Genomic DNA, 14,040 nt, shown 5'->3' with positions numbered 1-14,040 from the left:
TAAAGCAATTTGCTCATGTATTGAGATCCATCTATGTAATACAACTGCAGGAGAGTTTTGTAATCTCATTGCATTGGCCAGAGACACTAAGGAATACTGCCACCTGGTGCTTAGGATGACCACAGCAAACACATAGAAAAACATTTTTCAATGTTCCTGTTTGTGTAAGTGGGCGTTCTCTCTCTTACGTGAGCATGCTTTCCCACATGAGCTCACGGTTCCTCCATAATCTCTGGCATGCTCACACGAGAGAAGGAATGCCTACTTACACAGCCCAACAGCTGGCTCTGTCCTACTTATTGTACTCTCCGTGCATGCCACACTCGCCCCGCCCATAAAAAAATTGCGAGTGAGATGTCTCGCTTTCTTTACCGTCGCTGCACATAGCAGCCTACACTGGAGAAAGATGGACGAGAGAGATACCCACCACTGCCCACCTGTCGTACATATGAAAAGATAGGAGGGGTGTACGCAATACGGTGGAAACCCAACCAAGCCCTCTGAGTTAGAGTAGAGTGCAGAAGAGGAGACCCAAGGATAGTCCTGTTGTGTCTAGGTAATACTGTGTAATATCGAGGCTTCTAAAGCACTGCTTTCAAATGGCAGGTCACACAGCTATCTTACTGCCTCTTCTTCCAACATTATCCCATAAACACTTTAGTACGTAATATAATCATCTGCTCTGAAGGATCATTATCCATGAGTGATGATGGAGAGGAGAGAGTGAGTGGAAGGCGGATGAGAGAAAGGGAGGGATCAGAACCTGATTAGTGAGCAGTCACTCAGATCTGAAGGAAAGGGGGGTCTGAGTGTTGATGAGCTGACTGTGCTCTTCCCAAAGACACACACACACACACTACACTCCCCAGGCGGCCGTTGGCACCTTAATTGGGTATGATGTGCTTAAGTAATGGCTAGAACTAATGGCCGGATTGGAATAAATGGAATGTTATCAAACACATGGTTTCCGAAAAAGTCATTGGTGGAGCATCTCATGGGGGGAGTCAAAGGAACACCCAGCTCACCAGGAGAGAGAGAGTTGCAACTAAAGAAAACAGCAACCTCACTGGGAGTCATTTCCCCAAAAGCCCTGACTGTTATCACCTCTCCAGTCTAGAAAGGGAACTTATAGTGAGTAAGGACTGAATCAGTCTACCTCCTCACCCCACAGATTATCCACAGGTCAGGAAGGAAGACCAAAACAAACACACAGGTCCATCTGCCACTGTATCTGCCACTGTGTGTGTGTCATCATTCCACCACCTGGTGGGCATAGTTAGAACTACAGAGACAGAAACTAGCTGTTTGTCTGAGGAGAGGAGTTTACGAGACTGGTGGGTGGGTCACATAACTTTGTTTTTGAAAAAATACTAGACAAAATGGTCAAATGTAACATTTTATTAATCTTTTACCTTTTGGTTATTGCTTATCTGCTTTTATTTACATTCAGAAAGTTGAAACATTGTTTAGATACTGTATCTTTGAGAAGATTTGTAACTGAAAGTAAGTCTATGAAAAAGTAGATAATCTGTGTTTCTCTATTACATGTTGACGTACACCTCCTCCAAACCCAGGCTTTTGGGCACTAGAGTTATCTATTTATCTCTATGGGTCAGATGGCTCAGCAGGGGTCAGGGGTTAAAGGTCAGTCTGACCGTCATGGTTGGGGTGTTACAGCTCAGCGCTGGGCTAGTTTCCCCACATACACAAATCTGATTCAGGTCTCCCTGGTCCTCGCTTCCTCTGAGCCACATGTCATTGGGGTGCTCTGGTGTATCTTTGGTCTTCACTTCCATGGATTAGTACCTGCAATGAACACTCTCACTGTAAGCCACAGGAACGCCAAATGACATTACTGTTCATGTTCATTCCTACTTTTAGTGTGTATATGTGCACTATATGCTTGAGATGTGAGTGTGTGTGTGTGTTCACCCACCTGTAGTAGTTTGTTTTGAAGGGTCCAGTCTTGGTGAGGCCCAGGTATTTGGCCTGCTCATCAGTCAGCTCTGTGAGGTGGGCGTCAAACGTTGGAAGGTGGAGTCCGGCCACAAACTCGTCTGAAAACATGCAAGCACACACACACACCCAAACACAGTCACACTATACCCTGTCAACACCGGAGTAACGAAGCAGTAGGTAGGTAAGGTGGTGTCTCACCCATCTTCTTTGGCAGGGGATAGACGTCTTTATTGTATCGTCCCTCTGGGGCATTGTACAGCTCAATCAGAGCCAGCGCCTGAGGGCATTACGTTACGTTATAGAAGTAGTATACCGAGAACATAATTCAATTACAGAGACTGTGGCTACAGAGGTCAGTTCCTTTTTATAGCGCATAAATGTAGCCCTCCACAGTAGAGCTTGTGTGTTTGCTGCGACCATGATGTCCCCTGCTGTGTGAGAGACAGACAGACCTGTGTGGTGGCGGTGATGGAGAGAATGAACGAGGGTACCGTGGAGCAGCTCAGATTCAACAGATGACCCTGAGAGAATATACACACACTGTGAAACACACACACCAGTGATCACACACTTAACACACACAGGCACTGACCTCAGCCAGTAAGATAATTCTCTTGCCATCTGGCCAGATGACATGGTCCACCTGTGATCTCACTCTCTCCCAGGTCAACTCTGGGCTCCGCAGACTCGCCTGACAGAGGAAAAACACAGTGTGTCAACCTCTCTCTCTCTCTCACACACGCACGCACGCGCACGCACACACACACACACACACACACACACACACACACACACACACACACACACACACACACACACACACACACACACACACACACACACACACACACACACACACACACACACACACACACACACACACACACACACACACACACACACACACACACACACACACCTCACCACGTCTATCTCAGTGTTGGAGTGACCCATGTTACAGACGATGCAGTCGTTCTTCATTCTGTCTAGATAATCTCTTCCCACCACGTTCTTGTTGCCTGAGGACAAAACTGTGGCTGTTATAACCTGCCATAACCTGTCATAGCCCATCATTACCTACTGTAGGCTGACAGGTTCAGGAGGAGGGGGTGCGTTGGGGCTGAAGCCAGGGTTAGGATTGTGGTTGGGGTTGAGGCTGAGGGTTGGGGTTGAACCGGGATGCGGACACGAAGCTGGGGTCAGGATTGTGGTTGGGGTTGAGGCTAGGGTAAGAGTTGGGGTTGAACCGGGATGCGGACATGAAGCTAGGGTTAGGATTGTGGTTGGGGTTGAGGCTAGGGTTAGAGTTGGGGTTGAACCGGGATGTGGACATGAAGCTAGGGTCAGGATTGTGGTTGGGGTTGAGGCTAGGGTTAGAGTTGGGGTTGAACCGGGATGTGGACATGAAGCTAGGGTCAGGATTGTGGTTGGGGTTGAGGCTAGGGTTAGAGTTGGGGTTGAACCATGATGTGGACATGAAGCTAGGGTTAGGATTGTGGTTGGGGTTGAGGCTAGGGTAAGAGTTGGGGTTGAACCGGGATGCGGACATGAAGCTAGGGTTAGGATTGTGGTTGGGGTTGAGGCTAGGGTTAGAGTTGGGGTTGAACCGGGATGTGGACATGAAGCTAGGGTCAGGATTGTGGTTGGGGTTGAGGCTAGGGTTAGAGTTGGGGTTGAACCATGATGTGGACATGAAGCTAGGGTTAGGATTGTGGTTGGGGTTGAGGCTAGGGTTAGAGTTGGGGTTGAACCGGGATGTGGACATGAAGCTAGGGTTAGGATTGTGGTTGGGGTTGAGGCTAGGGTTGTACCGAAATGTAGACATGAAGTTACATGGAACCCAAACCGGCTGCGCACGTGCGCCATCATGCGCTATCGTGCATAAATGTATTTTGTCCCCCCGCACCAAACGCACCAATTTGTCCTATTTAGCTAGCTTGCTGTTTCTAGCTCATTTGTCCTGGGATATAAATATTGAGTTGTTATTTTACCTGAAATGCACAAGGACCCACAATAATTAAATTTGACTTTCGCGTACGCGACGTGTCCGTTCTGGTCATGTTAGGGTTATGGTTGTGGTGAAGGCTAGGGTTAGGGATGAACAGGAATAGTTCACCTAAATTAAAAAATGACACATTTATTTCATTACTCTGTAAGCAGTCTATGGAGAATGTACTGTATGATAGCAATTGGTTTAGTTTCCCTGGCACCGTTTCCACATGCTAACATTTTAGCATTGGTGGCACAAATCCCTTTCAAGTCATGGGTCCGATGATAGCATTTTTCACACATCATGTCCAAATCATCTGAAAGTATCTCAAATTGATTGTGAAGCTCAACAAAGTCACTTATAGATGATTTGATCATGATGTGCGAAAAATGCTACGGAGGATACACTGGCAATTTTTTAAGGCAATATTGCCAAGCAATGTTGCTGGGAACAGAGTGGGGTATGAGACATTGGATCTATGAAGAAATGTAATTTGCCCATTCATTTACTCATCTCCTATAGCTTGTTATTGACTGTTGACTGCCACAGCTGTATAACAATTCATCAGCTAACAAACAAGCAACAAAGAGGTGTTGCTTCTGCCCTGTTCATCCACTCAACCTGCTTCCAGGTTGCTAACAATCTAACCAATTTGGGCCATTGAATATACATGGGCTTTGATTAGCATGCTAATCAATTAGTACTCCACAGCATGGATACTCTCGTCAGTTAAACTTGACAAACTGAACACAGTATGTATGTAGTAACGTGTCATGATCAAATATTGTGGTGAGGAAACATGTGGTGAAAGTCCAATATTTCACTGTAAATGTGAGTTTATTTTCAAACACTTGGGCTCAATAACGGCCACCATGTTTCCAAAATGTTTTAGAACGCAGACTGATCACATGACGGCAGGGTAGCCTAGTGGCTAGAGAGATGGGCTAGTAATTTAAAGGTTGCAAGTTCAAATCCCCGAGCTGACAAAGTACAAATCTGTTGTTCTGCTCCTGAACAGGCAGGTAACTGACCGTTCCTAGGCCATCATTGAAAATAAGAATTTGTACTTAACTGACTTGAGGCTAGTGTTAGGGCTAAACCATGACGCTAAGGTAAGGGTTAGCCAGTCTCATTACAGCACACTGAAAGGGTTGGTAACATGAAAAACACTCCTACTGGAGAGTACATGTTTCAGGCAAAAAATGTACTCTACAATACTTCCATGTGTAACTTTTGTGAGCTATAGTTCGTGTGAGAGTTAAGCGCCTCTCGTTACTAGACCATTCACATTACCTCTGTGGGTGATGACATGTCTTACCCGTGCAGGTGATGACCATGTCCACCTGTCCGATGACGTCATTGAGCTTGACTAGTCTGAAGCAGTCCATGCTGGAACAGGGAGAGACAAAAACACAAATAGTTCAACACTTGCTTCTACCACCTCCATGTCTTAACCCTTTTTCCACCCTCTCTCTCTCTCTCTCTCTCTCTCTCTCTCTCTCTCTCTCTCTCTCTCTCTCTCTCGTCATACCAGGCCTGCAGGGCACATATGGGATCGACCTCTGTGATGTACACTATTGAGCCCATGGCCTTCAGAGCGGCAGAGCAACCTTTACCAACCTGGCCAAGGGAGAGGTGGGAGGAGAGGGTAGAAAGACAAACATTCATACACACAAAAATGGAGTAAACACATACAGTACATAGAGAGAACAATTTAGACCTCTGTGTTTAATAGGTGCGAATAAAATACTGACCTCTCCATAACCACACACCACAACCTGCTTTCCCCCAAACATCACATCTGTCAACCGTTTCAACCTAGGGGGAGATGGGAGGGGAAAAGTCAAAGGACACACAAACACACACTCATGTTATTTCTGCATATGTGTGTTTTAGTATACGTACCCATCCAGTATGGACTCCCTGCAGCAGTAGAAGTTGTCAAACATCTGTTTGGTGACTGAGTCATTGACGTTCATAGCAGGAACACACAGCCTCCCTGCCTTGGACAGCTGGTACAGCCTTGGGAAGAAGGGAAACACTGCTACCTTAGCACAACGCATAGGCTGCATCTCAAATAGCAACCTATTACCTATTGTTATGGATTAGGTAAAGTAGTGAAGACAGCACACTACAGCTCTCTAACACTTCCACACTCCATTCCCCAGGGGGCAGCAGCAACCTTGTCCAGCTGCTGAGACTGGTTGCAAAGGAGACAGGTGCTGCCCATTAAGATGGTCAATCAGTGTCTGGCCGATCGAGAGCTCAAGAGTGACAGAGTTGGCCCTTGACCAAGGTAAGGATGCTGTCTCCTTTGGCACATGCACACTTAACACCTAGGCACATAGGCTGATTTCTCACATAGATGCATACATTAATTCAGGTTACAGACCATTTAAGTAGGTAGGATTTGGTGGTGTGCATTTGTTAAGAATTTGTAGTAGGTGTTTTTGTCAGGATTGTGTCATGCTAGCATGCTAGGAGAGGTTTGTAGCAGTGTTAGTGTGAGTTTCAGTTTCCTGGCTAGTGAAATAGCTGATGGCTTTGGTCAACAGAAATGTTTGGTGTGGCTGCACCTACAAAGGTAATCAATATTTTGCAGTTGGTAGCTGTTAACTACTATAAGGCTGATTAAGTGTTTTGCTTGTGGTTTGGGTTTTTGCCTAGTAGGAGTGGTTATCTCTGGGTCTTGGAGCATGTCCTGTATTTGTTAACGTATGGATTTTGACTTTGGGGGTGTTTGAGCCAGCAGTGTTCTGTGCTGAGGTAGATAGTTGGGGTTTGCTCAAGCGAACAATAGCAGATGTGTTGAGCAAGTAAGTTAGAGGTTGCAGTGCTGTTATTGGAGAAGTGGAGTGAGTTGTTGTTGCTGTTGGTTCTGGTTCAGTTTAATGAAGGGCTGCATAGAGAGTAGAAAGTTTGTTGCCAGTCAGTCTTGTCACTAAACCAGTTTCCACCAGTGATTTTTTTTTTTTTTTTTAAATGTATTTTTATTTTTTTTAACCCCAGTGAAAAGTCTCAGGGGGTAGAATCTCTCAAGGAGTTTTGTGGTATCCCCAGTTTGAAGTCACTCCGGTTCATCAGAGTGCTGATGACAAACCAGATAGGGAAGATGATGATTTGTGTGGGGACTTGGAGGAAACATTCTTTGCCAAACTAGACTGGTTCCAAGAATATAGTTCTCCCTAGTGCAACCTGGACTCAGGGGTAGACGTACCATTTTAGTATGATATGTTGTGTTTTGTATGGCATGTATTAATTTGTGGCTATGCATCAACTATTTCATAGTACAATTTGTATGATTTGTTAAGAATTTAAAGTTGTACAATATGTTACGAATTGCAATTTGTACAATAGAATTTGCTAAACATATATGTTACAAATTTTACTTTGTTGTGGCTAATGTTAGCTGGTTGGCTAGGTGGCTAACACTGATCAAATCAAATCAACTTTTATTTGTCACATACACATGGTTAGCAGATGTTAATGCGAGTGTAGCGAAATGCTTGTGCTTCTAGTTCCGACAATGCAGTAATAACCAACAAGTAATCTAGCTAACAATTCCAAAACTACTACCTTATAGACACAAGTGTAAGGGGATAAAGAATATGTACATAAAGATATATGAATGAGTGATGGTACAGAGCGGCATAGGCAAGATACAGTAGATGGTATTGAGTGCAGTATATACATATGAGATGAGTATGTAAACAAAGTGGCATAGTTAAAGTGGCTAGTGATACATGTATTACATAAGGATGCAGTAGATGATATAGAGTACAGTATATACGTATACATATGAGATGAGTAATGTAGGTTATGTAAACATTATATTAGGTAGCATTGTTTAAAGTGGCTAGTGATATATTTTACATAATTTCCCATCAATTCCCATTATTAAAGTGGCTGGAGTTGAGTCAGTGTGTTGGCAGCAGCCACTCAATGTTAGTGGTGGCTGTTTAACAGTCTGTTGGCCTTGAGATAGAAGCTGTTTTTCAGTCTCTCGGTCCCAGCTTTGATGCACCTGTACTGACCTCGCCTTCTGGAGGATAGCGGGGTGAACAGGCAGTGGCTCGGGTGGTTGTTGTCCTTGATGATCTTTATGGCCTTCCTGTGACATCGGGTGGTGTAGGTGTCCTGGAGGGCAGGTAGTTTGCCCCCGGTGATGCGTTGTGCAGACCTCACTACCCTCTGGAGAGCCTTACGGTTGTGGGCGGAGCAGTTGCCGTACCAGGCGGTGATACAGCCCGACAGGATGCTCTAGATTGTGCATCTGTAGAAGTTTGTGAGTGCTTTTGGTGACAAGCCAAATTTCTTCAGCCTCCTGAGGTTGAAGAGGCGCTGCTGCACCTTCTTCACGATGCTGTCTGTGTGGGTGGACCAATTCAGTTTGCCTGTGATGTGTACGCAGAGGAAAACTTAAAACTTACTACCCTCTCCATTACTCGATGTCCCGTCGATGTGGATAGGAGGGTGCTCCCTCTGCTGTTTCCTGAAGTCCACAATCATCTCCTTAGTTTTGTTGACATTGAGTGTGAGGTTATTTTCCTGACACCACACTCCGAGGGCCCTCACCTCCTCCCTGTAGGCCGTCTCGTCGTTGTTGGTAATCAAGCCTACCACTGTTGTGTCATCCGCAAACTTGATGATTGAGTTGGAGGCGTGCGTGGCCACGCAGTCGTGGGTGAACAGGGAGTACAGGAGAGGGCTCAGAACGCACCCTTGTGGGGCCCCAGTGTTGAGGATCAGCGGGGTGGAGATGTTGTTGCCTCACCACCTGGGGGCGGCCCGTCAGGAAGTCCAGTACCCTATTGCACAGGGCGGGGTCGAGACCCAGGGTCTCGAGCTTGATGACGAGCTTGGATGGCATTATGGTGTTAAATGCCGAGCTGTAGTCGATGAACAGCACTCTCACATAGGTATTCCTCTTGTCCAGATGGGTTAGGGCAGTGTGCAGTGTGGTTGAGATTGCATCGTCTGTGGACCTATTTGGGCGGTAAGCAAATTGGAGTGGGTCTAGGGTGTCAGGTAGGGTGGAGGTGATATGGTCCTTGACTAGTCTCTCAAAGCACTTCATGATGACGGAAGTGAGTGCTACGGGGCGGTAGTCGTTTAGCTCAGTTACCTTAGCTTTCTTGGGAACAGGAACAATGGTGGCCCTCTTGAAGCATGTGGGAACAACAGACTGGGATAGGGATTGATTAAATATATCCGTAAACACACCAGCCAGCTGGTCTGCGCATGCTCTGAGGGCGCGGCTGCGGATGCCGTCTGGGCCTGCAGCCTTGCGAGGGTTAACACGTTTAAATGTTTTCCTCACGTCGGCTGCAGTGAAGGAGAGTCCGCATGTTTTAGTTGCGGGCCGTGTCAGTGGCACTGTATTGTCCTCAAAGCGGGCAAAAAAGTTATTTAGTCTGCCTGGGAGCAAGACATCCTAGTCTGTGACGGGGCTGGTTTTCTTTTTGTAATCCGTGATTGACTGTAGACCCTGCTACATACCTCTTGTGTCTGAGCCGTTGAATTGAGATTCTACTTTGTCTCTATACTGACCCTTAGCTTGTTTGATTGCCTTGCGGAGGGAATAGTTACACTGTTTGTATTCGGTCATGTTTCCAATCACCTTGCCCTGATTAAAAGCAGTGGTTCGCGCTTTCAGTTTCACGCGAATGCTGCCATCAATCCACGATTTCTTGTTGGGGAATGTTTTAATCGTTGCTATGGGAACGACATCTTCAATGCACGTTCTAATGAACTCGCTCACCGAATCAGCGTATTCGTCAATGTTGTTGTCTGACGCAATACGGAACATATCCCAGTCCACGTGATGAAAGCAGTCTTGGAGTGTGGAATCAGATTGGTCGGATCAGCATTGAACAGACCTCAGCGCGGGAGCTTCTTGTTTTAGTTTCTGTCTGTAGGCAGGGATCAACAAAATGGAGTCGTGGTCAGCTTTTCCGAAAGGAGAGCGGGGCAGGGCCTTATATGCGTCGCGGAAGTTGGAATAGCAATGATCCAAGGTTTTTCCAGCCCTGGTTGCGCAATCGATATGCTGATAAAATGTAGGGAGTCTTGTTTTCAGATTAGCCTTGTTAAAATCCTCAGCTACAATGAATGCAGCCTCCGGTTATATGGATTCCAGTTTGCAAAGAGTCAAATAAAGTTTGTTCAGAGACATCGATGTATCTGCTTTGGGGGGAATATATATGGCTGTGATTATAATTGAAGAGAATTCCCTTGGTAGATAATGCGGTCGACATTTGATTGTGAGGAATTCTAAATCAGGTGAACAGAAGGACTTGAGTTCCTGTATGTTGTTGTGGCAACACCACGTCACGTTAACCATGAAGCATACGCCCCCGCCCCTCTTCTTACCAGAAAGATGTTTGTTTCTGTCGGCGCGATGCGTGGAGAAACCAGCTGGCTGCACAGACTCCGATAGCGTCTCTCCAGTGAGCCATGTTTCCGTAAAACAAAGAACGTTACAGTCTCTGATGTCCCTCTGGAATGCTACCCTTGCTCGGATTTCATCAACCTTGTAGTCAAGAGACTGGACATTGGCGAGGAGAATGCTAGGGAGTGGTGCACGATGTGCCCGTCTCCGGAGTCTGACCAGAAGACCGCTTCGTTTTCCCCTTTTACGAAGTCGTTTTTTGGGGTCGTCGGCTGGGATCCATTCCGTTGTTCTGGGTGAAAGGCAGAACACAGGATCCGCTTCGCGAAAGTCATATTCTTGGTCGTACTGATGGTGAGTTGACGCTGCTCTTATAGTCAGTAGTTCTTCTCGACTGTATGTAATGAAACCTAAGATGACCTGGGGTACCAATGTAAGAAAAAAACACGTAAAAAAAAAACTGCATAGTTTCCTAGGAACGCGAAGCGAGGTGGCCATCTCTGTCGGCGCCGGAAGAGGCTAGCTAGGCTAGGGGTTAAGGTTAGGGGTTAGGTTAAAGGGTTATGGTTAGGGGAAGGGTTAGCTAACATGCTAAGTAGAGACAAAGTAGCTAGGCAGTAGTAAGTAATTGTAAAGTTGCCCGTGATGAGATTCGAACATGCAACTTTTCTAAATGCTCATGTTATACGCCCACCAATGCATCATACTTTAATTTTGCCTTTGTTCACCTTCTGTCTTATGTAATCACTATCAAGAGTAAAATATCATACTAATTTACTATGCTACGTCTAGTCTGAGACCAGACTGCCTAGTGAGAAAGGTGATTCTTGTATGTCTCTAGCTGAGACCTTATGGGTAGAGATATGTGATGTTGTGTACCTTCTGCAGGTTGAGGATGAGGTTGATTCATGTATCAATTTAGGGGAGACATTCTTTGTTAGATAGTGACAATGAGCAAGTTAGATTCAGAGGTTGTTAGTGATTCTTTTGTTCCTTTAGCTGACATAATCTTTGCCAAAGTACTTGAGATTGTGGTTCCTCCGCAGGCTGATCATGCGGTTGTTAGGGTGTCAGGTGTTGATTTAGCTGACACGTTTATTAATAAGTTGTGGGAGGGAGGAGATTCTTCCCAGTCACAAGGTGATGTTAGTGAGGATCTGCTGGAAGAGCCGGTCTGGGTTTTGCTGGGTGAGACTGCTGGGTTTTGTGACGAGAATCAGGAGCTTGAAGAAATTAGTTGTGGAAAAGCCAGATCCACCCATGTTTAGACTTTCTGTTGTTGAGAGGTTAGTTCTGGCATCATGTAGGCCAAGTGTGTCTCCTGTTACTTTCCTCCACCTTAATTGTGGAGGATCTGGCTAACAGCTCCAGTGAGTGCTTAGGGCTGGAGAAAAGAGGCGATTGGGAACATGATGGTGTTCCTAGTGAGTTGGCTGAAGTTGTGGTTGATGTTTACTTGTCTCTAGTGGTGGTTGCTTCAAGTCTCTTATAGCTGGTTACATATCAGAGGGAGCTTGTTGCTTGTGTCCATGGGCTGAGTGAATGGAGTTGGTCTCAGTTTAGAACCAGACGGGTTATTGTCCCTTGGTTTGGTCAAGTCAGAGACTTTAGTCAGGAAGAAATTGTGTGATGGTTTTGTTTTTTGACAGGTTTCCTTTTGAGGGTTTCTGTAGTCAGGTTGTGTAACTGCTGCTCTAGTGTACACATTTTGTCTCTTCAGTTGAGGAAGTTTTATGGAAAATGAATAGAAAACAAAAGTATGAAAGTTTGGAATATTCTGGAAAATATAGGTTTTTTTGGACTCTGGTCAAAACTAGTGTGCTATATAGGGAATATGGTGTCAATTGGGGCACAGACACAGTGTAGAAGTCTAATTATGTCACAAGTGTTAGCTTCTTTCATTAACTGTATGTGGCATGAGCTGTCCTTATTTACACAGGTGACTCACACAAGTTGTAATGACTAAGTCAAACAATAGGCTTATCATACCTGAAAAATCCATTGTTTTAGATAGGCACATCTTCTAATCTGTCTAAAACAATCAGAGGCATGGGTACTCCAATCCCACCTGTGAACGCCTGTGACGCTCTCCTCCACGACGCCCTTGATCATCTTGAACATGCTGGGGTATTTCTTATCGATCCAGTGGGTCAGGTCTCCCCCATCATCCAGGATCTGAGAAATGCAGAGAATCCATCCATGACTGGATTAAACCGGATCATAGCTGTCTAATGTGAGAGCTAGGCCTATACTGTACCATATTGGGCTGCCAGGCCTCCAGGCTGACACAGTGGTCAATACACCACCAGAAGTCGTCCTCCGACTCCCCCTTCCACGCAAACACAGGGAAGCCTGAGAGAGAGAGAGAGAATAGGGGAGAGGGCAAAGGAGAGTTTATTGTATTTCTGTAGATTACTGAGTTTGAGAGATGAGGGGAAAAAGGAGTGACTTGTGGGGGGTAAAAAGTCAAGAAACAGCTGAGAAGACAGTGGTGAGAAAAAGTGACAGCGGAGAGAGCAAGAGTAATACTGTATGTGTCTCACCTTCCTCAGCCAGAGCTGCAGCTGCAGCGTTCTGGGTGGAGTAGATGTTACAGGCTGCCCAGCGACACTGAGCCCCCAACGCAGACAGAGTCTCCATCAACACCTACAGGAACACATATGTGCACGCGGTCACACGCAAATACACACAGTCCAATTTCAGTGATTCAGTGTCTGTTTGTGTGCGTGTGTGTGCATGCATACTCACGGCTGTGTGAGCGGTGATGTGAGTGCAGCCCACTACTTTAGCTCCAGCCAGTGGCTTCTCTCCCTCTGCTCTCTTTCTCAGGGACATCAGAGCTGGCATCTCTACACAGAGAGATGAGGGAGAAGGAATGAAAGGGGAGAGAACTTGACACACCTTGAGTCATGTTCCTCCCTCTCTCTTACCTTACTCTTTAACACACACACTCTTTGAAAAAAAAAAGGTGCTGTCCCCTTTGAAGAACCCTTTTTGGTTCCAGGTAGATCCCTGTTGGTAGAAACCTTTCCACAGAGGGTTTTACATGGAACCTAAAAGAGTTCTACCTGGAACAAAAAAAGGTTTCTCCTATGGGGACAGCCCTTTTTGAAACCATTTCTCCTAAGAGCATTACACACCTCTTCCATTCCCTCTCACCTTGCTCAGCGATCGTTATCTCCCTGCGTCCGAGGCCGGCCTGTCTGATGTTCTTGATGCAGAAGTCTTGATGTCCCTTCGAGCTCCTCTGCTGCCTGATTCTAGGAGACGTCGCATCCTCTGAACTGTCTGTGTACGACGCAGCTAAGGGTGTGAGGGGTTAACAGAGTAACACCAGGCACAATTAAACAGTATGAGCTGGATAAACCATCTAGGGTTAACTGCAATCTCCCATTGGACCAATAGTCAAATGGCAACAGGTTACAACTGTTATCAGCAAAAGTAGAGAAGCAAAATAAACAGTTATTTATACCTTCCAATGGATTGCAAATCTGGAAACAGCTACAATATTATGAATCAGCCTTGTTGTGTTTGAGGTTTAAGTACGTGCTATGTACAGTTGGGATTACTGCTCCTTCTCTGTCTGAGAACAGCTAACTAGACAGATAAGGAGTAAATTCAAGAGGTAATTCCTCTGAAGACTTTCTCTCAATGAAAGTTTAGCTGAGGGAGAAAGACTCAAAACGTATCTGACTGTAAC

General features: G+C 45.7%; 1 protein-coding gene across 2 annotated transcripts; it reads right to left on the bottom strand.

The window, feature by feature from the left end:
• Nucleotides 1–1,391: 1,391 nt before the first annotated feature.
• Nucleotides 1,392–13,603, bottom strand: LOC118370955 (putative adenosylhomocysteinase 3). 2 transcript variants are annotated; one of them, XM_035756206.2, is made up of 15 exons: nucleotides 13,500–13,603; nucleotides 13,089–13,189; nucleotides 12,884–12,986; nucleotides 12,598–12,692; nucleotides 12,409–12,515; nucleotides 5,855–5,971; nucleotides 5,704–5,767; nucleotides 5,481–5,569; nucleotides 5,268–5,338; nucleotides 2,884–2,978; nucleotides 2,552–2,650; nucleotides 2,412–2,480; nucleotides 2,158–2,236; nucleotides 1,937–2,057; nucleotides 1,392–1,806 (listed from the first exon to the last, which is right to left on the bottom strand). In XM_035756206.2, the coding sequence occupies exons 2-15, from the start codon at nucleotides 13,185–13,187 to the stop codon at nucleotides 1,800–1,802; spliced, it is 1,215 nt and encodes a 404-aa protein (XP_035612099.2). In that variant the 5' UTR covers nucleotides 13,188–13,189; nucleotides 13,500–13,603; the 3' UTR covers nucleotides 1,392–1,799. The 2 variants fall into 2 exon arrangements, with proteins under 2 accessions (XP_035612099.2, XP_052330812.1); XM_052474852.1 differs by lacking the exons at nucleotides 2,412–2,480; nucleotides 13,089–13,189; nucleotides 13,500–13,603 and having other exon boundaries at nucleotides 12,884–12,981.
• Between the last annotated feature and the right edge of the window lie 437 nt (nucleotides 13,604–14,040).

This window comes from Oncorhynchus keta, chromosome 22 (genome assembly GCF_023373465.1).
Source record: "Oncorhynchus keta strain PuntledgeMale-10-30-2019 chromosome 22, Oket_V2, whole genome shotgun sequence".
In the NCBI taxonomy this organism is placed as follows: domain Eukaryota; kingdom Metazoa; phylum Chordata; class Actinopteri; order Salmoniformes; family Salmonidae; genus Oncorhynchus; species Oncorhynchus keta.
Note: the sequence above shows the minus strand (reverse complement) of the source record. Positions and strands in the feature narration are given on the sequence as shown.